We start from the raw sequence: 23,232 nt of genomic DNA on the forward strand, positions 1-23,232 counted from the left end.
CCGCGCCGCTCCGGCTCCGGTTCCCGCAGCCCGCGGCTGCGTCCCGGCGAGGTCTGGCAGGTCCAGCCCGCGCACAGCTCGGTCCAGTCGGGTGGGTGAGGGACGGCGGCGGGGAATTGGGCGGGGGGGAGGCTGCTCTGCTCGGTCTCTCCTGCGCGGGTGAGGGGCCAGGCACTCGACTGGATTGCGACCCCGCGGGGAGAGTGCCGACGGGCGCTCGGATCGCCCCGGAGTGGGCCGCACGGGGCTGGGGTGGATGTGGGGTCGCGGCTCCGGAGCTGCGCTCGGACCTGGTCGTGGAGGGGCCGGGCTCGAACCCGGGATGGCGCGGGGGTGAGCGGGGGCGCCGCGGGCGTTGGGGACTCGGCTCCGTTGCTGCTCCGGGGGAGGAAATCCCTGGGAGCGTGGGGCGGGAGAAGAGCTCAGCCCGGGCCCGAGGAGGGGGTGGGGGAACAGAGGGGAGGGGGCGCGCGTCCGGAGGGCCCTCGGGTTTGTCCCCTCCAGGGTGGGTGCGGGGAAGAGGGGCGCCGGGGGCGGGCCGGGGCGCGGGGCGGGGCCGCCGAGGGGTGGTCGGCGCGCCTCTGACCGGGTTCTGGGACGCAGGCGGCGGCGGCTGCGGCGGGCGCAGAGCGGAGATGCGGCGGCTCGGGGGCACCCTGCTGTGCCTGCTGCTAGCGGCGGCGGTCCCCACGGCCCCCGCGCCGGCCCCCACAGCGACCGCGGCTCCCGTCAAGCCCGGCCCGGCTCTCAGCTACCCGCAGGAGGAGGCCACCCTCAACGAGATGTTCCGCGAGGTTGAGGAGCTGATGGAGGACACGCAGCACAAACTGCGCAGCGCGGTGGAGGAGGTGGGTGCGTCTGGCGGGCTGGGGTTCGGGGGGAGCGCCTGGCTGGGGGCGGTGGGGGCCGGGGGAAGCAGCGCTGCGAGCGCTGGCCGGGATGTTCCGTTCCGCGAAGGGGCCGGGAAGAGCCGGCGGCAGATTCGGAGTGATCGGGCGGCCGCCGGGGGAGCTCAACTCCCACCTCATTCTGACTTCCTGCCAAAAAGCTCTGGATCTGAGCCTGTTCACCGGGAGTCTCCGGCTGGACGCACCCAGGGGCAGCCGGGGTCACCACCTGTTTACGGGCTGCTGGCCGCTACCCCGCAATTGTCTTCAAGTGTGCAATTGTCCCCCGCCCCCCTGTGTAAGCGGGCGCTTGCATGGCCCCTGGTATTCCAGCGCTGTGGTTTCGCAGAGAGGCTTAGGAAGCTCCAGGGATCTCAAGTTCTAGCTTGTACGTTGGGCTTTGAGCTTGTGCCATCTTCCCAAGACATAGTTAGGATGCCGTGTGAGGACAAAAAGCCCTGATAGCTTTGCCGCTTGTCTGTTTGGGCTTCCCCAAAGGCCACGAGGCAGAGAAGGAAAATCAGAATCCTAGACCCCAGCAGTGTAAATGTTCAGATGGGGATGGGGGAGGGACACTGAAAGGCCACCCACCTCCACCCCAGTAGTGCTTTGGAGTCAGTCCTAGGCTCAAGGTCCTCCTCTGCCATTCGCTAGCAGGGCAACATTGGGCAAGTCCCTTAACATCCTCTCCTCAGTTTCCTGTTAGAATTAAATGCCATGGTATGTGTGGGCACCTGTGATAGAATAGGTGGGCAATATATAACAGCTGTTACTGTCAGACACCAGATACCTTAGCAAAGCTTGGCCTGGCTTCTTCCTTCGGTCACCTCCCAGGCCAGACACTATGGATGGCATCCCCTAGAGTGAGCACCTGGGTGTTGGCAGGGCTGTCTGGGCAGGAGGTACAGCTGGCCCAGCTCACCCAGCCCAGGTGTCAGGAGCTGTCCCTGGTGCCTGGGGTCAGTGGGCATGGTCACTGTTGGGCCTGGCTCTGGCTGTAGCCTGTTTTTGGAGAGAAGCCAGCCATCCCAGTGAAGGAGTCAGCAAGAGACCAGATGTCCATGCTGGTGGGTGAGGCGTCTTCCCACCCCTGCTTCTCCACATTCCACTGGGACAGACCCTTAAATGCTAGCTCTGGTCTACATTCTCCCCACAACCCTGCCTCCCAGAGCAGTCAGCCTGGTGGAGCATGCAGTGGAGGGGACTGGATTGGGAGGCAGGTGTGTGGGAAGCTGTCCTGAACATCCACTGGACAGGCCAGATTCCAAAACCCATGGACAGACATTCTGTTTCCTGCGAAAGCAAAAGAATCATGACGTGGAATAATTAAAAGGAGAGGGGAGTCGGGTGGGCCCCCATATCTCTTAACTCTGCCCCTTCCTGTTAACTGGAGCTCGTGATCCTTCTGGTGCCAGGGCGGGTCATCTGCTTTCCTCATCTGGGTTCCAGGATTTTCCCTCCTGCTCATGGATTCCCAGTGAGACCGATGAGGTCAACTCCATGTTTCTGTTCTGTGCGAACTTCTTTGTGCAGCACGGTCTTCTTCTGGGAGCTGTTGCTGGGGGCAGGGGGGAGCAGCAGGGGCTTCCCTGGACTCTTCATTGATCGGAGCAGTTTGAGACCAGCGGAACCTGAGTGGCATAGCTCCTCCGTGGAAGTTATCCCCATTGGCTCTGCCAGGGCCCAGCTTCCTCCTTCCAGATGCTACTCTGCTTGGGTTGTGAAGACCGGCTGGTTGAAGTTTGCCACCAGGAGGGTTGCTGGCTGCTACCTCTGTCCCGCTCAGTGGGACCCCTGCCCCACAGAGTGTTCTCGATGGCGGTGGGGACGGGTTGAGAGAGGCTGAACCCTTGCGTGGCGGAACAGGCTCTGGGGATCAAATCTTCCTTCATCAGATCCTGGCTCTGCCACTTACTGGTGGTGGGATCCAGGAAATGTCTCCCCCCTCCCCCTGCCCTCTTTAGGATAAGGGGGGATTTAAATGAGATGATGCAAGTAAAGCAAGTTCTCTGACCATCTAAAATGGGGTTAAGTAAGGTTGTGTGATGTAAGTCCCTCCCCCACCCAGGCTGTTTTCAGGGGTATGGGAGATTGTTGGTTCTCGATAAATAATGGCTGCCATTATCATCCTATCAATAGTACCTGCATGATGCCAACAAAGAACCAGCGGTATCTGATATATAAAGAGTCTCAAGAGATTGTGGCTATTAGTATGAATTTTTTTAAAAAGAGACTGCCAGAAAGCCCCTTACATCTCATCAACACGGGAGAGTTGCTATTTACTTGTCGTCCAGTGAAAGGACCAGGCCAGATGCATTCATTGTTTACATGGTTGCGCCATGAATCTTCTTTCAAGTAACTTCCTGACATTTTAAATATTCCAGCTGACTCAAGCTGTTGATTGCTCTTCAGGAAAAGATGAAGTTAACTCTACTTGTAGGATCATTATTTGGGGAAGCAAATGTTCAAATGGTTCAATCTAGGCTGTTCCTACTTTCCCGTCTTAATATTCTATATGTTACTGATAAATGTAACAGTGGTAATGACAATGGTAGAACCACTGTCTTCCCCTCCTTCCCCCCTGCTCATTGTGATATCTGTAACTGACATATTCTGGAATATTCTTAGTCACCTCACCCAGTCCTAGGAAGAACCCCAATACGATTTATCTCCAATTTTTCCTACTCTACCCCTTTAACAGACACACACAGTCAACCAACTATGAATGCCATATTTTATAAGATGCACATTCCTCCTCTATGAAACAACTTCTCTTGCTTTGGGCTTAAGTTTCTCTTGCTAGTGGCAGTAATAGTTGTGGTTGAAATTTCCATTGTAAACTGTACTTTTGGGTTCGTGGTGCCATTAAAGAACTATTAGCTCATTCAGTTGAAATAACCACTGGTTGAGAGGGAAGACGGTTTTATAAAAAGTCTATCTGCTCAGCCCAAAGCAAACTCCAGATTTGGTAACTTGTCAATCATTTGAAAGCCAGACTGGAGGATTCTGATTCCAATGGGAATTTTAAAAACATGAAGACATTCCCTTCTGCTTCTGGATTTAGCCTCTCTAGCATCTTAGTCTCTTACTCTTTTCCAGCTGTATCTTTTCTATCACAAAACACGCCAAGATCTCTCACTTTATTTTTTTTTTAATTTTTTATTATTTATTTATTTTTTTAAGATTTTATTTATTTATTTGACAGAGACAGACACAGCGAGAGAGGGAACACAAGCAGGGGGAGTGGGAGAGGGAGAAGCAGGCTTCCCGCCCAGCAGGGAGCCCAAAGTGGGGCTCAATCCCAGGACCCCAGGATCATGACCTGAGCCGAAGGCAGACGCTTAACGACTGAGCCACCCAGGCGCCCCAAGATCTCTCACTTAAAAAAAAAATTTTTTTAAGTCCTTTTCATGTTCATACTGTCTCCTGTTTTAGCTCCGTTCCACTTCATTCTGTTAGCGAATTCTTCAAACACGTGGTATCTACTGTCTGTTCTTTCCACTTCCACCCGAACATACCCTAGCAAACTAACCTCTTCTAAAACTGCTTTCTTACGGGACAATATTATGAAAGTAGCTATGTATTACGTCTGTGTCGGGTGCCAGGTACTGAGGCAGGCACTTGGATTTTATGATCCTTACTTATTACATCCACTCAGCAAAGTAGGACCATCTCCACTATACAAATGAGAAAGCTGAGGTTGAGAGACACTTGGTGTCTTGCCAAGGTCACACAGCTGCTTCTGGGCTGAGCTGAGACTTGGCCCCACCTTCCCTAACTCCAAAACCCTGGCTCTTCCTTCTGACATGCTGCGGGCAACATTTTGCCGGACCTCGTGGCTAGCTCCCCGGGGCTCGGCCCACCCGGACTTATTTGTAACCTCTGCTACCTAGCAGAGGGTCCTCCTCCAGGTGTAACTTCCTGCTCCCACACCTCGTTTTGGCCAGTTCCCTCACTCCCCTCTTCATCTTCTCCGGATTCTTTATTATTTACCAACTAGTCTTTAGAACTTGTTACCACTCCCCATCGCCTGGAGCAGAGGTTTTTTTTCCTGGGGGCAAGTGGAGGGGAGGAAATACCTCTGAATCATTTGAGAAGCTCTTTGATACCTGGGATTGCACCTGCAGAAGTTCTAATTCAGCAGGTCTGGGAAGGGATCTGGGTGTGTGTGTGTAAATATACAGGCCTAACTCTCCTGGTTATATATCTATGATAGATACCTTTTTAAAGTTTCAGGTATGACTCTGATGCACTCTCCCAGTTGAGAACCAGGCCAACACCCTCCACTTTAGAACTGCCCCTGGATCTGCCTGTCAGTCCCTTTCTCCTTCATCATCCACCATTTTTTAAAAATTTTTTTTAAAGATTTTATTTATTTATTTGAGAGAGAGAATGAGAGATAGAAAGCACGAGAGGGAAGAGGGTCAGAGGGAGAAGCAGACTCCCTGCTGAGCAGGAAGCCCGATGTGGGACTCGATCCAGGGACTCCAGGATCATGACCTGAGCCGAAGGCAGTCGCTTAACCAACTGAGCCACCCAGGCGCCCCATCATCCACCATTTTATTCCGTGCCCAGCATGGACCCTGTCCCCCAGCCTACAACACACACCGTTCTTGTCCAGGCAGCCACAGTTTTGCCTCCTCTGTGCTTTCTGTTCAGATCCTACCCATCCTTGGAGACCAGCTCAATTGTGCCTCCTCCTCCTCCTCCTGGAGGCCTTTCTTTTCTTTTTTTTTGAACTCCTGGCTTGCTTCTAGAAGCAAGTCATCATCCTCAAACTGGTTTAGCTGTGGGGCTCTGCTATCTCCCCAGTAAATGCATAAGCTACTCAGGCAGGGCAGACGCACATACTGCACAAGGCCCAAAATTTGGAGTCAGACTGACCTGAGTTCTGTCTGAGTTTTGCCACCTACTAACAATGTGATGACGATAGGCGGATCCCTTCACTTCTCTTCACCTCATTCTTTTCATGTGCAGAATGAGGGCAGCAACACCTTCCTCGTGGAGGTGCTGTGAGTATCCAGGGAGCCATGGAAGGTATGGTGCAATCGCTCAGGCATAGCTGATGCCCAAACATGGAGGCCATCATTGTGGTGGTGATGATGATGATGATGGTGATGATGATGGTGATGATGGTGATGGTGATAATGATGATGATGATGGTGGTGATGATGGTGATGGTGATGATGATGATGATGATGGTGATGGTGATGGTGAAGCCCGTGACTGAGTTTCAGACATCTTGGCAATCCTCTCAGGGTCAAACACAGCAGTTTCTGACAAAGTCCTTATTTGATCGTTTGAGCTTTTGTGTCTTCCAGACTCCCTGCTTGGAGTTCAGTGTTTTTGTGCTGCACTGAGACATGGCAGTTCTTTCCCCACGTCCACCCCAGCTCAGCAAACCTGGTTGGGAGAGACAGGAAAAGAGGTGCCTCATTTGGTACATAAGGGAATAGAAGACAGTGATTTTTTAAAAAAATAGGAGGATCTTTTTGAGGATTAGTTTTAAGAAGTAAAAATAGCTCAGAATCAAAGATAGTGTTGGAAAACTGCCAGCCACCAACTAGAACTTCTCTTTGTGTCTCTTGTTTTAAATTCCTAGAGAGAGAGTATCTGGCTCAGCCAGTCCATGATGTGGCCTCTTTTTGAGTCCAACCAGCTGTGAGCTGCTCCCATTATCAACTGCCCACTCGGGGTGGGGCGCAGCGGTAAATCCATAAGGGGAAATTGGGTACAGATTCAGGTTGACTGATATATCTGGTGTAGATGTCATGGAGGCTCATGAACGTGGAGGATCTGAGAACAGCCTCAGAAACCTGACACCAGAGAGGAACACATGTGGAAGAAGAGCAAGAAGGAGGGTAGACCCTGGGAACTAGTCAGCTGACCTTCTACAAGGGTCCCTCTTGTACCCAAGAGGTGGGGTGGGGAAGGAGACATAGCTGTGGCCCTAACTCAGGGAAGGGGCTGTCCTGGGGGCTGCTTGGGTCTGCCCACCACCAGGCCCTACAGCAAAGGTCTGGGAGCAAATAATTTGTTTGGGAAATGGTCCCAGAAACTCTAGGAGGAAACGGGAAAGTAAGATGGACGACAAGAGAGGGAATAAAGGCTGTGCTAATGAGCAGGTTCCTGCTAGGCGCCGCTGGGGTTCCGTCCACTGGGGTTCCTCAGAGAGAGACTGCCGCTTTGAAGGGAGAGGGAGCTGGGGTACTTTCCCCCATAGCCTGCCCCTCACTGATTGAGGACGGTTCCTGGGGTGTTAACTCCCTAGCATCTGTGCAGATTGAGCACACTGAGCGGCCAGAGAGTGCTCTGAGAGAGAGACAGGACTGGTTGTTGGCATGTAAGGCAGTTGAATGCACGTGACCTCCGCATTAGGTCACGAGGAGATGGACGGGGCCCCAGCAGCCCTGTCAGGGGCCAGCATTGTTCAGCGGAAGCACGCTCAGATCCCAGCTCGGCCCTTTCCTGACAGTCCTTTTTTTTCTTTTTTATGTGTCTTGTGGATAGACGACAGTGAATTTTTTTAAGTTGTAATTCCAATAAATTATATTATATTAGTTTCAGGCGTACAACACAGTGATTCAACAATTCCGTGCATTACTCAGTGCTCACCGGGATAAGGGTACTCTTAATCCCCATCACCTGTTTCACCCAGCCCCCCCACCCCTCTCCCCTCTGGGGACCATCCGTTTGTTTTCTATAGTTAAGAATCTGTTTTCTTGGGGCGCCTGGGTGGCTCAGTCGTTGGGCGTCTGCCTTCGGCTCAGGTCATGATCCCAGGGTCCTGGGGTCGAGCCCCGCATCGGGCTCCCTGCTCCGCGGGAAGCCTGCTTCTCCCTCTGCCACTCCCCCTGCTTGTGTTCCCTCTCTCATTTCTCTGTCAAATAAATAAATAAAATCTTAAAAAAAAAAAAGAATCTGTTTTCTTGTTTGTCTCTTTTTTTTCCATTCATTTGTTTCTTAGATTCTACATATGAGTGAAATTCTCTGGTATTTGTTTTTTCTCTGACTTACTTATTTCACTTAGCATTATACCCTCTAGATCCACCCATGTGTTTGTAAATGGCAAGATTTCATTCCTTTTATGGCTGAATAATACCATTGTATATACATATATACATATATACCACATCCTCCTTATCCGTTCATTTATGAATTGGACTGCTTCCATAGTTTCGCTATTGTAAATAATCCTGCAGTAAACATAGGGGTGCATGTATCTTCAAGTTAGTGTTTTTGTATTCTTCGGGTAAATACCCAGTAGTGGAATTACTGGATCATAGGGTAATTCTAGTTGTAACTTTTTGAGGACCCTCCGTACTGTTTCCCACAGTGGCTGCACCAGTTTGCGTTCCCACCAAGAGTGCACGGGGGTTCCTTTTTCTCCACATCCTCACCAACACTTGTTGTTTCTTGTGTTTTTGATTTTAGTCATTCTGACAGCTGTGCAGTGATATCTGATTGTGGTTTTGATTTGTGTTTCCCTGATCATGAGTGATGTCCTACACTGATAATCTTGAGAAGTTATCCAGTCTCCCTGAGCTTTACTCTCCCCATTTGTAAAATGGGTATATTCACACCTACCTCCTAGGGAGGCTGTGAGATTTGTAAAACATTTTGTACAATGTCTAATCCTGGTGGGTCATTAATGGTACCTATTACTGCTACCATTATTTGTAATGGCAGAAGAGGAAAAGAGAAGTGGTTCTTTATTTTCTCTTGGACTGATTTATATCAAGAGAAAACAGTTTTGCTCATTAAGTTCATTGATTTAATAGATGGAAGCAGAAGAAGCTGCTGCTAAAACATCAGAAGTGAATGTGGCAAGCTTACCTTCCAGCTACCACAATGAGACCAACACGGAAACCAAGGTGGGAAATAATACCGTCCATGTGCACCGAGAAATTCACAAGGTAAGGGTGGCCGTGGCCAGCACACCTCCTTTCCGTAGCTCCCCATCCCATCAGAGAACTAAGGTCTTGTTTACAAATTTGATCCACAAGCCAAAAATGCAAATGAAGTTGGTAAAATACAGATTAAAAACCAGAGAAAGTGAGGGAGTTATTTAAGAGGGAGAGCTGTGTATCAGAACCCTAAATTGCTTTTGCATTTAAGTAATAAATTTAACTCTAAGCTGCCTGCCAGTCTGATTGCAAAGGAATGGTCGGGGGTTTTTATCATCTGATAAAAGGGTGCAAACAAGTGTCTAGAGAGATACTTCTCTAGTATTGAATTTGAGGAATTTATCTCAGAGGTTTTAATGTGTGTTTTAGTAGAGAGTTGAAATAGAGGCCATGTTTGGTGAATAGATTTTCACTGATTCCTTAGGAGGAACTCAAATGTGATATTCTCTGTCTTCGGAAAGGGAAGCCTCTATTGCCACATGACTGAATATTCGTTTGCTGGTTATCCACTCAAATTTCTATAGCAGAGTTGTTTCTAGCCCACCACATGGCTAAGTGTCTTCTGGTTTAATATCTGGCATGAGGAGCAAGCAGGTTCATTCCCCGCCTGACTTGAGAAAGAAAACGTTGCAAATCCAGAGGCACGTAGCATTAACCCGCCCTGGCATGAGATGTGTCCAGTGTGACTTAGGCAGGATGGGGAGGGCAGACCTTGTGAGCCTGGTTTCTCTTGAAGAGAGTCTGGCGCCTAGATATTCAGGGTCATTGGTAGAGGCTGTTGAGTTGATGTTCTGTTGTGAGCATCAAGGAACTTGACCTCAAAACTCATCTCAGCTCATATATGCAAGGCCCAATGGCTCTCATGAGAGACTCTCACTTTTGTTCAAGGGCTCAGGTAATGACTTGGTTGAAACAAGAGTGTTTCTGTGTCATGGAGCATAAAGGGGTCAATTTTTACGGGCCATTGCCTCGATTATAAAGTAGCCTTTGTGTGGCTCTCCTCCTGCTGTGCCCAGCTTCAGTGTGTACCCCCCACCCCACTCCTGGATAAATGAACGAGTCACCTGCTGACCAGAATCCTTTAGCATTGCTCATCGGACGACTGGAGAATGTTTCCAAAAGTCATTGTTTTACTTTTGTCAAAACCAATATTAAGTCATTCTCTTTGACAATAATTAGCTAACAGGTTTGGCTCTGCTTAAGGTTGCTTCTTGTAGATGTTGGAAAATCCAAGTGTGAGTCCTACCAGTAACTAGTATGATTTTTTTTTAATTTAATTTTATTATGTTATGTTAATCACCATACATTACATCATTAGTTTTTGATGTAGTGCTCCATGATTCATTGTTTGTGCATAACACCCAGTGCTCCACGCAGACGTGCCCTCTTTAGTACGCATCACAGGCTAACCCATCCCCCCACCCCCTCCCCTCTGGAACCCTCAGTTTGTTTCTCAGAGTCCATAGTCTCTCATGGTTTGTCTTAGTATGATTTTGAAAAATCATTTGAATTTTACTTCCCTCACTAACCATAGTTATGAAATAGGGAGGTCAATATATACATGACAGTAGCCTGGCGGTCAGATGACTTAAGGTACGTGAGAGCTCATTGTAAACTACAAAGTGCTTGCAACAGCAAGTTGTTCTTCTATTCCTGTTTCTTTCAGTAAAGTTAGGTCATCAGCACCATGGAGCGGCTTTCCAGTGGGTTCTATGGAGCATCTATCCTGTGCAGTGCCTCATGAGGGGCTGGCTGGTGGTGAAACATATTCGGAAAACATCTTAATCATTTCTCCTAGAGATAAGGAAATGCACATTAGTATAATAAAGGCTCTTAGAAGTTCTGCAACCTGTACCTGCAGTAAAAGACCGTAGAATTTTTAAAAACTATGCCATCCGTTAATTCGGCAAAAATCTGAGGATTTATTTAGCTAAAAGTATTAAAGTATGTTGGTGAAGACATGATACTTATCTCCTCAGAACTCGAACTTGGTCCACTATGACAAAGTAGGCTGTGTTTCTACTCTGTTCTGGATGCAGCCTCTTTGTGATATTAGAGCTGGCAGGAACTTTACAGATGACCTAGAAATGAGGACATCGTGAATCAGAGAAGTGACTTATTCCAGGTGACACACTAGATGGTTGTTGGTAGCTGAGCCGAGACTCAAAGAACCCAGATCTCCTACCTCCTTGGGCCGGCATCCCTTCTGTTCTTCATCCCCAGCTGAAGTGTTCCTTAGGACCGCGGATGGGGCAGGAGTCGGGGCACAGGCAGGACGCGGAGGCTCAGCTTGGAGGTGTTTGCTGCTAGCGAACACAGTCAGATAGGGGAGCCTCCCTTTGTACTTAAGCACTTCTGAGATGAAATATTTCACCAGAATCTGGAGGGGGGCACCTGTAGCTAAAACCTGCTTGCTTCTCATGAGACGTTTGATGAGACACCCAGACCTGTCGTTGTTGAAAAGGACGTTCACGTTGAGTGTCAGGTGGTGAGCCCCAAGAACAGCTCCTGCTGAGTATTTGCCGCGTGCCAGGCTCTGCGCTGAGCACTCTGCTCCGAGCCCCCTCATTGCGCTGCAGAGCAGCCCCGTGAGGTAGACTCCGTTGTGTTTCTGATGGCTGCACTGACAGGGGCCCGTCCGCCCGATGCCTGCTGCTGGAATCAGAAAGAAGACGGGGGGAGTGGGCATTCTGTCGACTTTGGCAGACGCTCCTGCTTCAGAGGATGGAAAAAAAAAAAAAAGAAACCAGCTCGTGAGATTTGCCCAGAATTCCTTCTGTTTCATGTTCACTGTCCTTGCTCTGCCGTAGGTCACCAACAACCAGACTGGGCAAACGGTCTTCTCCGAGACGGTCATCACGTCTGTGGGAGATGAAGAAGGCAAAAGGAGCCACGTGAGTTGTCTTCTCTCCTGGGCTCACCCCCTTAGCTTGCGAAGGGTGCCCCAGACTTCAGGCCGTGGGCAGAAGGGAGCTCTCATTCACCTCTCCTGCCTCCTTTCTAGCAAGATTCCCCAGGTCCCACATTTCTGACCAGAGCGATGCGGTCTGGTAACAGGCTCTAGCGCAACGCTCTTTGCATCAGAAACAACAGAGAAATGAAATTCCGTTGTCACTTGCGTGGCTCCCTCTCAGTCCTGAAAGGGAACAAGGAAGTACCAGGTACACGGACTGAGGGCCCTGGCAGCGAAACCTGGCCCGTCCAGCCTGGAATCCCCAAAGCCTCTGGTGTGGCCAGGCCTTTTATAGTCTCGGCCCTGACCAGGCAGGTTGAGAGCAACAACACCTTAATTAGTGGAACCCCACGGCCTAAGGGAAAAGGGGTGTCGCCCTGCTCCAGGCTTCAGGCTCTGGCCCCCTTGTGATGGTTCCTACTCCACAGTGGTGTGCTGCCTTGTCCAGTGGTGGGATGGTTCTTAAAAAATGACAGAGTCCTAGTGGTGGAAGGGGCAACATTTCACAGAAGGAGAGCCTGGGCACGGGTCGGGAGATGACCCAGTTGGAGTCACTGGTCTCCAGACTCCCAGGCCCCAGGTGACTCAGGTGCACTTTACCTTCTCAAAGAGGTGGCTGGCTTCGGATGCGGATGGCTGGTGAGGAGTGGACAAGATGACTGCCACGTGACGTGGCCAGCCGTAAACATGTGTGTCCTCTGTGGGGACCCCAGGAACTAGTCTTTCTGTGCCCAGGTGCCTGACACAAACCTCAGCTACAGGTTCTTACCCTCCAAGGTGCAGAGCGCTTCCCTGGCCCTCCGAGGGGTCAGGGATTTTTTTTCCTCAGCTCTTTTGGCGTCATCACAGGAAGAGAAGTGTACCCATCAGAGCTAGGGAGGTGGTGTTGATGTCGTTGGTAGTTGGTGGGTTCTTTTGCTTGTTTCTGGCACAGAGCTCAGACATTTACTTCAGGCCGGGGGGTCCGGAGGGTTGTGTGTGATGATGGTGACCCACCATTTGAGGGACCTGGGGGGCAAGATCTGTGCTGAAATGGAAAGAGCTCTAGCAGCCGAGGCTAGAAGCATGAGTTTGCCACTTACGGGCTGGGTCACCTCGGTCACAGAAGCTTTTGAAGTGGAGACAGGATTGAATAAGGTCAGGAGGGAAGAGAAACTAGCTTTCAAAGGTAGGAAGAGAGAGAGGGAAGGAAAAACAAAACGAAACAAACAGCCATAGATACGGTCATGGTACCAAGAGGGAAGAGCTTCAGAGTATTACAGATTTAGGTCTGGTTGGGGCCCCATGAGAAAGCCTCGGCAGAAGCCGTGGAATAGAAAGAGCAGGGAAACAGAACCCTCGGGGCTGTGAATTAGAAAAGAAAAATAGTCTTTGTTGTCAAGTGAAAAAAAAAAAAAGCATCTTATTGCACAATGGTCCATGTTTGCTCTGAGGAGCTTCTCAGAGCCCAGAGGGCAGCAGGCCTGACAATGACTAGCCAGCACCTGCCCGGGGCCCAGGTGCACAGGTGGCCTGCCACACCCACACCCCATGCCCCCTCTGCCGGCCCCAAGGGAGGGGAGCAGGTCAGGTTTTGAGCCCTGTGGTAAGGGAACTGAGGCTCCGAGAGTGGTGGGCAGGGGAGAGATAAGATCTTGAAGATGCCAATAATGTGCTCGAGTCAGGGAGCAGCTACCACATGTGCGTGCTGCCGCCAGTGAATTTGCTCACCAGCTTGCCCAGGTGTACGTGCTCTTGTGTGCCCTAGGCGGCTGTGCTTCGGGCCCAGCTGGGAGGCCCAGCATCTCCACACCTGTGAACAGTCTCTTGAAGAGTCCACCCTGTGATGGAGGACATGCAGTGCCTTTGTGCAGTGTGCAATCCAAACTCCCATACATGGTGGCCTTGAGAATGCAGGAGGTTGACGGGAAGAGATAGAGCCCAGAAACCCAGTTTTTCTTGATTTCTGCTGAGGGCCCTTGGGATAGGAACTCATTGAGTTTCTCTGTGGGAATAAATCCCGATTTGCTTGGCTAGAAAGGAGTTGTGGGGCACCTGATGACTGGCCAGTGTCTGGCAAATCCCGTGGGTCTTTAGAGAACAGGCTGGAGACATTTCAAGCCACCTCTGGAAGGGATATCGTGTGGCAGAAATGGTGGTGTGTGTACCCTCCCAGCAGAGCCCCTCTCGTCAGTGTGGCTTTGCCAAGAGTCAGAGAAGCGAGATCTGGTTTCGCGTGTGCACAGAAGTCTCCCATTCAACTCCTCTTTGCTTCCTGGGTCACCATTGTCCCAACACAATTGGGCTAGGGCTTGAGCATCATCTTGACAGAGACCAGGAGCTCCTTTTAAGTGAGTAGGAAACCGTAAAGACTAGATTGCCTTCCAAGGGATGTAAAGGGACAGACGTTGTCATCACTGTCCCTTTCCCTAATTTCTGAATATAATGATTTTTGCAGTTGGTTTGGAAATGCCTGCTGAGCTGAAGAAACTTTCTCTGAAATGGAAAAGAGAAGAGATTTGCCATTCAAAAGGACAAAATCCTATGCTGTTCAAACTTTAAAATACTGTAAACCTGGGCTAAATTTTCAGGATTTAAAATTCCCATATGAATTCAATTACAAATCACCGCCAAGCACGCCCTATTTTTCTTTCTTCAAATGCGGGTGTGTGTATTAATATGTATGGTAACCCGAGGAGGCCCCTGGAAAGTGACAGGCAGTAATCCTGTATGCCTGTCGAGGAAATTTAGCACAGTGTGCGCAAGGCATTGGTCTGTTTTTACATTCAGCTGTGAACGGGGAACAGGCCGGCATGCCTCATTATTCCACCTGAGGGCCCCTGCGATGGTGATGGGGTCTGACGTCTTTCTATGAGGCTTTTGTTCTGAGCCCTCAGCCTCGCTCCCTTCACGGGCCAGTGGGTGGACTGATTGATGTTGGGCTACTTGTGAGCAGAGGGGTCAGAAAGAAAGTGGCGTGCCGGAAGCCAGAGAGGGGACAAACCATGATGCAGAAGCGAGACGCTTTTATTTATAGAACTGTGTCCCCAAACATGAAGAATCTTGCCCAATTAGCCAAGGCCCCATTTTGAAGGGACATGTCCTCTCATTAAGCTACGGCTCACAATGACAAAGCTTAGCACATCATGCTTTTGCTGTCTTTTCAGTTTTCACGTTAGAACGCGATCTAGAAGAGTAGGTTTGTTTGTTTTTCCAGCTGAACATACCCAGTTGGAACCTACAGGTTGAATCACGTCGAACCAATTCCAAGAGATTGCTCAAGATGTCTGAGGCCGCAGGTACATTTCACTGCTCCAGACAGCCAAATCGTAGCAATTCAAGTCACCAAGACTACCTTGGCCCAGAGAATGATCAGTGCACAGGTTGGGTATCAGCTTTGTTTGCTCCTAGTAGCCTGACATTTGATGCTGGAGTCACCCTTATCAGTTCAGTGGAATTGCTGAGGGCACCATGATAACAAGTCATAGGAGGTATATTTTAACGGAAATGCATAGGGGAAAGCATGAGTCTGTTAGAGAAACTCAGTCCACTCCCAGCGGCCCTGCCTCCTGGAGAGTCCCGTTGGGCAGGGAGGCTAGTGTGGAGTCCCAGGCAGAAAAAGGTGTGAGGCCCACCTGGGTTCAGACCCTGCCCTGACCCTTATGAACTCTGAACTCTGTGATTCAGTTTCTTCATTTACCAAATGGGGCTAATAATCCGTGGTTGGCAAAATTGGGTGAGAATCTAGGAAGGCAAGACTTATAAAAGCTCTTTGTGTAAGGCTCGTTATTATTGAAAAGTAATTAAAACTGGGTTCTCACCGGCTTCTCCCCTGGTTCCCAGCAACCTACTACAAAAAGAATGGAATCTGGCGGGCAGCTGAGGGTCTGTGTAAGGCCTCCACGGGGCTTCTCCCCTTTGATGTTTGTAGCCTGGGGCTAAGCTCTCCAGGGGCCCGCCTCACCCTCTGAGTCACGGGTTTCACCAGAGCTCTTTCCTCAGGTTGACTCACTCTGCTTTTCTTGTCCTTTCGAGTCATTTGTGTCTGGTTTGGGCGTTGGGGATATACACTGAGGGAAGGAGGGGCCACAGTGAGTGACATGAATAGGGGATGGTCAGGTGCTGACAAGTTGCAGGAAGTTGGCAGAATGTATATGGGTTTCTACAGAAAACAGACTTAGGGTTGTAAGAGTGATAAAATAGTCTTGTGCGAGCCTGCAGGTCTCTAGTCCTATAACCAGACATCTGGGTACGTTTGCATGTCTAAATTTATAGTTTGAGTTGACTTTGTGATTTCTGGCCAAGTATAAGGCCCTTGTGCCTTAATCCAGTAGGAAAAAATTATAGGAAAAATTGAGGAGCTCTGGATGGTTCTGAGAAATGGATAAACGATCCCCAAGTAAAAGTTGATGTGGGTGGGCAGACTTTAAGAAGGAGTAGGCATTTCTTTTTGAGCTAGAAGCAGACTATATTACATTATACTCTCCTCAATCTAAATATCCTTCAAAAGGGAATTCATTAAATATACATGATTCTACTTCCCAAATCAAAATAGTATGAAGTTAACAAATGAGTTTCATATAGGTTTCATGTAGGCTGATATGAAGGGATGCCGTCAGTAAAATGTTAAGTGAAAAAAAAGCAATCGCAGAGCAGTATATGTACTATATAAAGTATAAAAAGTATACTCTACATCCTCTGCATATAAAAGAATCTCATTTTCTGAAAGAAAAAGTATGCATAAAAAGCTGAGCAAAAATATATGCTACATCATCAATAGTAGATATCCCTGGAGGAATTGAAATGTGCAGAGATTTTTTTCCTTTATCAATTTTTACATATTTTTAATGTTTTAAAAAGGAGCTTCTGAATTATTTATAATTTTGCCATAAATGTCTATCTATACTTCTAAATGATTTTGCAGTAGTTTCACTCTGTAAGTCCTAGAAATTAAATGGGTAAGTAAAAGGGGGTGCATATCTAACATTTTGAGAGATACTGCCAAGTTTTCCTCCAGAAAGGTTGTGCTAATTTTATCCTCAGCCACCGGTGGCTGTTACAGTGGGCCATCATCTAGATCTTCTTTTTGTTTATATTTCTTTGGTTATTTAGGTTAAGAGGAACGGCTGTTTTTGAGTTGTAAGTCATAGCAGATATAGAGGCCTCACAGACAGAGCTCATCCTTACTCCCTTGCGCAGGGAGAAAGGTCAGTTTTGCATTCCAGGCTGTTCCCAAGACCAGACACCATCTGCCCCACTGTGGGGCAGATTAGGAAGGTGTGAAGTTCCGGGGAGAACTCTCCGAGCATTCAGTATCCATGTGAAGAGGCTGATGGGCCATGAGTCACTCGGGGGAGTGGGTGACGGTGACATGCAGGCTATTGCCTCCATCTCTGTAAACGCAAAAAGGCACTCCCTCCTTCCTTCTCCCCTCACCCCTCCACAAACACCAACAGATGCTTAGACACCGCTGTATGAGAGCACGTCATAGCTAAGTACTTGGGTACAGGCAGATCCAGTTCAAAGTGCAGCTCTATTGCTTAGGAGCCGTGTGATTTTGATGAAATTCCTTAACTGCACTAACCCTTAGTTTCCCCATAGGTACAGGCGGGTTCATAAAGTACCTTCCATATAGCGTTGTCCTGCGGATAAAACAACCCAGGTAAAAAACACGCCATACATTGCCTGGAATGCAAGAGTAAACCAGCAGTAAATGCCAGCCATCTGTTGTTATTATTTAATTGCCCCAAAACCATAGCTATCAAAATTCCCAATATTACTTATTCGACTCATTCATTTATTTGCACATTCATTGAGCACTTTCTGCATGTCCGACCGATAAATGCGAAAGACAGTTCCTAACATCAGAGAGTACCCAGGCTGGTAGCGGGCCAAAAAAATACACAGGTCATTACGAGGTGAATTCATATTTCCTAACGCAGAGGTCATCCGGGGCATGGTGGGAGCTCTGTGCAGGTGCCAGATCAGGGAGCAGGGAGGATTTTGTTGGGAGACAGTGTTTCATAGTCTCTGGCATTTCTGCTCATTTTATGACACTCATTGCCCTTTTGTCAGACTGTCTTGTCAAGAATGTTTGTACAGCAAGCAGCCTTGGAAGACAGATAGCTCCTTGTCTTGGGCAGAGGAGAGCAGGTTTGACTGCAGTCCATTATAGAAGATTTGGGTTCTCTAAGCTTGACATTCCTTAGCCCCGATGCATACCCACTGAATGCACAGCACCCCCGGGCCCCCCCCCCCCGTGTTGCCCCAAGGGGCTTGGAACCATTGCAATTGTGCTGTTTCTACGCTGTCAGCAATCAGATCCTTTGTCTCTGACCCAGGAGTCTCATGTCTTCTGCTGCCACCCATGACACTGTGAGGGCTCACTTGTCATCTTGCAAGTGGACTAAGGTCTTAGACCCTTCACATTTCTCGGCAGGCTTCCCGGAAGAGGTGACAGTTGACCTGTATTTTGAGTGATGTCTAGGAATTCTCAGTTGTGGGAAAGAAGGGCATTCCTTCCAGAAGTGTTCTCTGTTCAAAGTCAAGGAGGCGTATGGAAAGAAGACCATGTTTGAGGAACACTACATAGTTTAGAGCGCCAGAGCTGGATGTATGCTTGGGGACACAGCAGAGGAGCCTGGGGCGGGGCAGAAATTAGATCAGCAAGGGCTTCTGGAGCCCAGCCAGGGAATTAGAAATTATGTGTTGAGTTAGTAACATCCTGTGTCTGAAACATTATCACATGCCCTGCACTGTATGTACAGTGTGTTGAGGTTCCACACAGTCGCCACAGGAAAGAACCACGAAGACAGGCTTTAGATGGTGGACACGTTGGTGGGGACAAAGTTTTGCTTAATCCTGCTGAAGTTCAAGGTCTGAGTCCCTCGTGCCCTACAAAATACCTGGCCTCAGAGATTAGAATCTGGAAATTTTTACTTTACTTAGAAGTGGAACAGTCTGCTTTTGCTTGGGGCCACTAGCTAAGTGACAGTGATTTGATTTGAAATCTCATTAGGCTGATGGCGTCTGCTGCAGAACAAGCCGATTTCTGTGGCTTCTGAGTACTGGAGCATGTCGGGAGCCGAAGAGCTCCCCATGCGGGTGTGTGGCTGTCCACTGCTTGCTGGGACCTACGGACCCCCCGAGAGCAGCCTGGACCATATTCACCACTGAGCCTTGGCATCCTGGCTGTAAGATGCGTGGCTCTGCCCTTCCTGGCCCCTAGGCATGATTCTGCAAAACCCACAAAGCTCCTGAGTCCATTTTGTTTTGTTTTAAAAATACCATCAAGGGGGAAAAAAATAGTATCAAAGGCCACAACATCCCACAATATTCCCTCATGTAGTCCGTACGGCTCAGAAAGTGACCAGATTAACTACCCAGTCTCCAGATCCACCTCTTTCTCATTTTTAGGGTAAATCCTGGTAACAGTTCAGACCAGCCCATCAGCGCTGTGATGTATTGAATGCTCGATAGTAATTAATGACCACAGTGACATTAATAGTAAGAGATGATGATGAAGGTTAAAAGCTGCCTTTTGTGGAGTCCTGGCTGTGCGGCAGGCACTGTGCTTGGGATCTGACCAACTTCCCCTCCCATGATCCACGTGACAACCATACAAGGCAAATACCCTGTTGACCCCATTTTACAGATGATGTAACTGAGGCTCAGAGCAGTTGTACAACAGAGCTACGTGGCAGAGCCAGTACTAAAACAAAACAAAACAAATCACTTAGGTCTTGTTGATTCCTAAACTCCTAAAACCCATGTTCTTAATGGAATATTTTTTTTAATTATGGTAAAATATATACAACTTAAAATTTATCATCCCAACCATTTTTGTGTATACGGTTCAGTAGTAAGTGCATTCACACTGTTGTGAGACCAATTTCCAGAAATCTTCTCATCTGGCAGAATTGAAACACTATACCCATTGAACTCTAACTCCCTACGGCCTCCCTTCCCCCAGCCCCTGAGCCACCCTTCCACTTTCTGTCTCATGAATTTGTCTACTCCAGGGACCTCATATGAGTGGAATCATACAGTATTTTTTTTTTCTGTGACTGGCTTATTTCACTTAGTGTAATGTCCTCAGGGCTCATCCATGTTGTAGCATGTGTCTGAATTTCTTTGCTCTTTCATGTTGAATAATATTGCATCATATGTATGTGCCACGTTCTGTTGCCATTCCTTAGTGGACACTTGGGTTGTGTCTACCTCTTAGCTATTGTAAATAATGCTGCTATGAACGTGGATGTGCACGTATATCTTAGAGTCCCCGATTTCAGTTCTTTGGGGTATAAACCCGGAAATGGAATTACTGGATCATATTGTAATTCTGTTTTTAATTTTTTGAGGAACTTTCATACTGTTTCCCATAGCAGCTGCCCTAGGTACATTCCCACCGGTGGAGCATGAGGGGGGACACTTTTTTTGCCTCTTGGTTTCCGTGACTGGAGGCACGATGTAAGCTGAAAGGCTAGACAGAAATCCCCGGGCTCTGCTGCCCTTGGTCAAGACACTGCCTTCCCAGCAGCGGCCCCAGCGGCTGCCTCTGCCATATGGCAGCCACAGCTTCAAGGGGTGTCTTTGAGGTGTATCTGCCACCACTCCCCAGAGGTCCTCACCCTTGCCCCAGCCTCTCACCCCAGGCGGGTTGTATGCAGGCTCAGGCTACATCTTGGAGATTCAGCTCTAGGATCCAAAGATGTGATTTTCTTGACCATTTACAATCTGTGACCTCTCCACACTGTCCTTTATAAGACCCTCCCCCCCCACCATGGTCTCCTAAAAGAATCATGGAGGCATTCAGAGGCCTCCCACTTTCCTGTCGGGGCCTCAGGTGGGGGCTCTGACTTCCAGGGAGAAGGTTTGGTGGAGGTGGTAGCATTGTTTTAATTCCCACTGGTGTAGGGAGGGCTTCCTGGAAGGAGGCCTTGGTCATGCCCTGTCCTCCTCTGGCTCACAGTTCGGGCCAGTGGAAGGGACCTGGGTGAGGATAGGGACTCACCGTCACGCCCCACGTCTGACGAGCTCCTCCGGTCTCCCTGTCGGGCAGGAGCGCCTGCTCGCCGTGCCCCGGCCGGCCGGCTATAGGGAAGATGACTGGGGATGGGGTCGCGGAAATGTTTGCACACGCTGGCTCCGTCTAGCGCTGCTGTCAGTTTCATCTTTCACCTCCATAAATGTTGGTCTTTTGAATCAAAAGATGTATTTCTGATAAAGTCATGAACGTTTGCAGCCGTGATACCAGGTGCTTTGGAAGAGGTTATCACAACCCGTCCACCTCTCGTTACCTTCCTGTCCTCTATATCGAGTCATTAAACACCCCCTGTCCCCCCCCCCAGAATGAAAAGCCAAAATCACCAAAGGACAACTCCGTGGCAGTGAACGCTGGAATCTCCCTTCCGGGGAGGGCAGAGCCCCCTGGGGTCACGGGAAGAGGAGGGCAGAGGAGGGGTGTTCATGAAGCCGTGGAATCTCTCACCCACTTTCTTTAGTTCTTGCCACCCCTCGGGTGTGAGACCCGCAGCCCCTGAAGAGGAACATTCTGAAGCACTGGAGAAAAGCATTTTAAGTGGGTGGCATGCGCCTATATCTGAAGAAGTTGGCCGCTGGCACATCTCAAACGATGTGATGTGGAAAATACAGCCACAGGGAGACAGCCCGAATTTTCCATGGTCTCGTGACTCAGGGCCTCCTTGAAGAGGGAGCAGGCACAGAGGGCAGGGAGAGCCCACTGCCTCCGCCTCGTGAATAGTGGTAGCGGTGGAAAATGTCGGGGCTGGAGGACAGAGGAGGGCCTGCATGCCAGGCCCCTGGGGCCCCGGGAGGCTTGAGGTGCATGGAGGCCAGCAGCCTCCATCCTTCTCAAGCCCTGGAAGCCACGGGATGGAGGTTCAACCCCACATGCACAAATTTCCCTACCCAGCACCCTTTTGCTTTTTCCACTGCTCCTGGGCCCCATTTCCCCCCGACAACGTCTTTGGGGACCTCCTTCCCCGGAAAGAACACACACCCTACAGCAGAAAGGTCAGTAGTCCTACTCAGTGCCTGCCTGGCAGAGCTGCTCCCCTCCCCCCCCCAAGAGCTTTGCTAAGATTTGGAAGGTGAAGAGAAAAAGAATATTCACTGAGCACCTACTATGTGCCTGGTATTGTGTGACCATTTCATATAAGCTCTTTTCCTTAATGCTTACCAAACCTGCCTAAAACAGGGGTCACTGGCCCTGTTTTAAAGACAAGGAAGCACAGGGGCACCCAGGTGGCTCAGTCAGTTAAGTGTCTGCCTTTGGCTCAGGTCACGATCCCAAGGTCCTAGGATCAAGCCCCGCATCGGGCTCCCTGCTCAGCGGGAAGCCTGCTTTTCCCTGTGCCCCCCTCCCCCGGCTCGTGCATGTGTGCACTCTCTCAAATAAATAAAATCTTATAAATAAATTAAATAAAAATAAAGAAGCACAGAGTGACCTGCATGTAAGTGGCAGAGCTGAGATTTGGAAATAAGTCTGTTTTTCTCCAAAGCCTAGCCTCCTGTACAACACTACGCTACAGAAGGGTTAGATGGGCAGCCATTCATAGTGATCAGGTGCCAGGCACATGCCATGATAGGTGGCCACACTTAGCACCCTTCATCTTCCTGTGTGTGGCCTGGTGATGGTCAGTGGCTTGCCCAGCAAGAAGTGAGGAAGGAAGCAGACCTGGGGAGCTTAGCCTGGGGGCAGTGGGTCCTTCCAGAACCGGGGGCCTGGCTCTCAGCTTGGCTGGACTCCTTGGGGCTGGTGCCTCATTGAGGATGGGTGGCTGCGGGTTGTCTGGGACAGGAAACGTGGGTGTGCCGGGACCACCGTGCACAGGCCACGGCACACAGCTACGGCTTTCCCTCTCCCCCCACCATCCCACCCAAGGGAAGCACCAGAAGACGTGGCAACTTGTTGGCAAGAGGAGACCGAAGCATGTGTTTTTCCACACCTGAAACATATTAAGGCCTTTTCCAGGCTCATTAACATAAATGGTTCAACTTGGAAGGTTGAACAACCCCACAAGCCCCTTTTGCAGCCCTCGTGGTGGTAGAGCTTTGTGGGTCGTGTCGGGAGGAGAGAGGCAGGAAAGAGGCCAGGACTGCGGGGTTTGGAAGCGTGTTCAAGGCCCAGGGTGAACGCCAGGCTGGCTCCCCCGTCCAGCGGCCTGGCAGAGGGCTGGGGAAGTGACTTTTTTTCTGCATGGGGAAAACAACTTTGTGTTTGTTTCATGTTGCTTTAAATTTTCTTCCCCCCCCCCTTTTTTTAAGTTGAAGGAATTCTTTGAGATGTATTTTTAAAAGAGGGCACAAGATTGGAGGCACCAAAGCAGTGGTTTTTAACCTTGGAGAATCACCTCCTTAACCTGTTTAGAACTCGTGGAAAAGAAATCCGTATTTGTCTTCACGAACTTTGAAATTCAAGTGGCGCTTTCTCCAATCTTGAGTGTAGGCACCAAAGCACAGTGTTCTAAGCGGCGCCTTTGTT

At 49.5% G+C, this 23,232-nt stretch overlaps 1 protein-coding gene across 2 annotated transcripts in view; it reads left to right on the forward strand.

Moving 5' to 3' along the window:
* The first annotated feature begins 611 nt into the window (after positions 1 to 611).
* Positions 612 to 23,232, forward strand: part of DKK3 (dickkopf Wnt signaling pathway inhibitor 3) — a 41,639-nt gene continuing 19,018 nt past the window's right edge. The window contains exons 1-3 of one of the 2 annotated variants that reach the window (XM_028116945.2): positions 612 to 848; positions 8,669 to 8,803; positions 11,605 to 11,688. In XM_028116945.2, coding sequence (XP_027972746.2) covers positions 636 to 848; positions 8,669 to 8,803; positions 11,605 to 11,688 — 432 coding nt within the window. In that variant the 5' untranslated portion in view covers positions 612 to 635. The remainder of the gene's footprint in view (positions 849 to 8,668; positions 8,804 to 11,604; positions 11,689 to 23,232) is intronic. The other variant, XM_028116946.1, reaches the window with a different exon arrangement.

Source organism: Eumetopias jubatus, unplaced genomic scaffold (genome assembly GCF_037043125.1).
Source record: "Eumetopias jubatus isolate StellerSeaLion01/CBP00866 unplaced genomic scaffold, mEumJub1_p1.0 scaffold_13, whole genome shotgun sequence".
Classification (NCBI taxonomy): domain Eukaryota; kingdom Metazoa; phylum Chordata; class Mammalia; order Carnivora; family Otariidae; genus Eumetopias; species Eumetopias jubatus.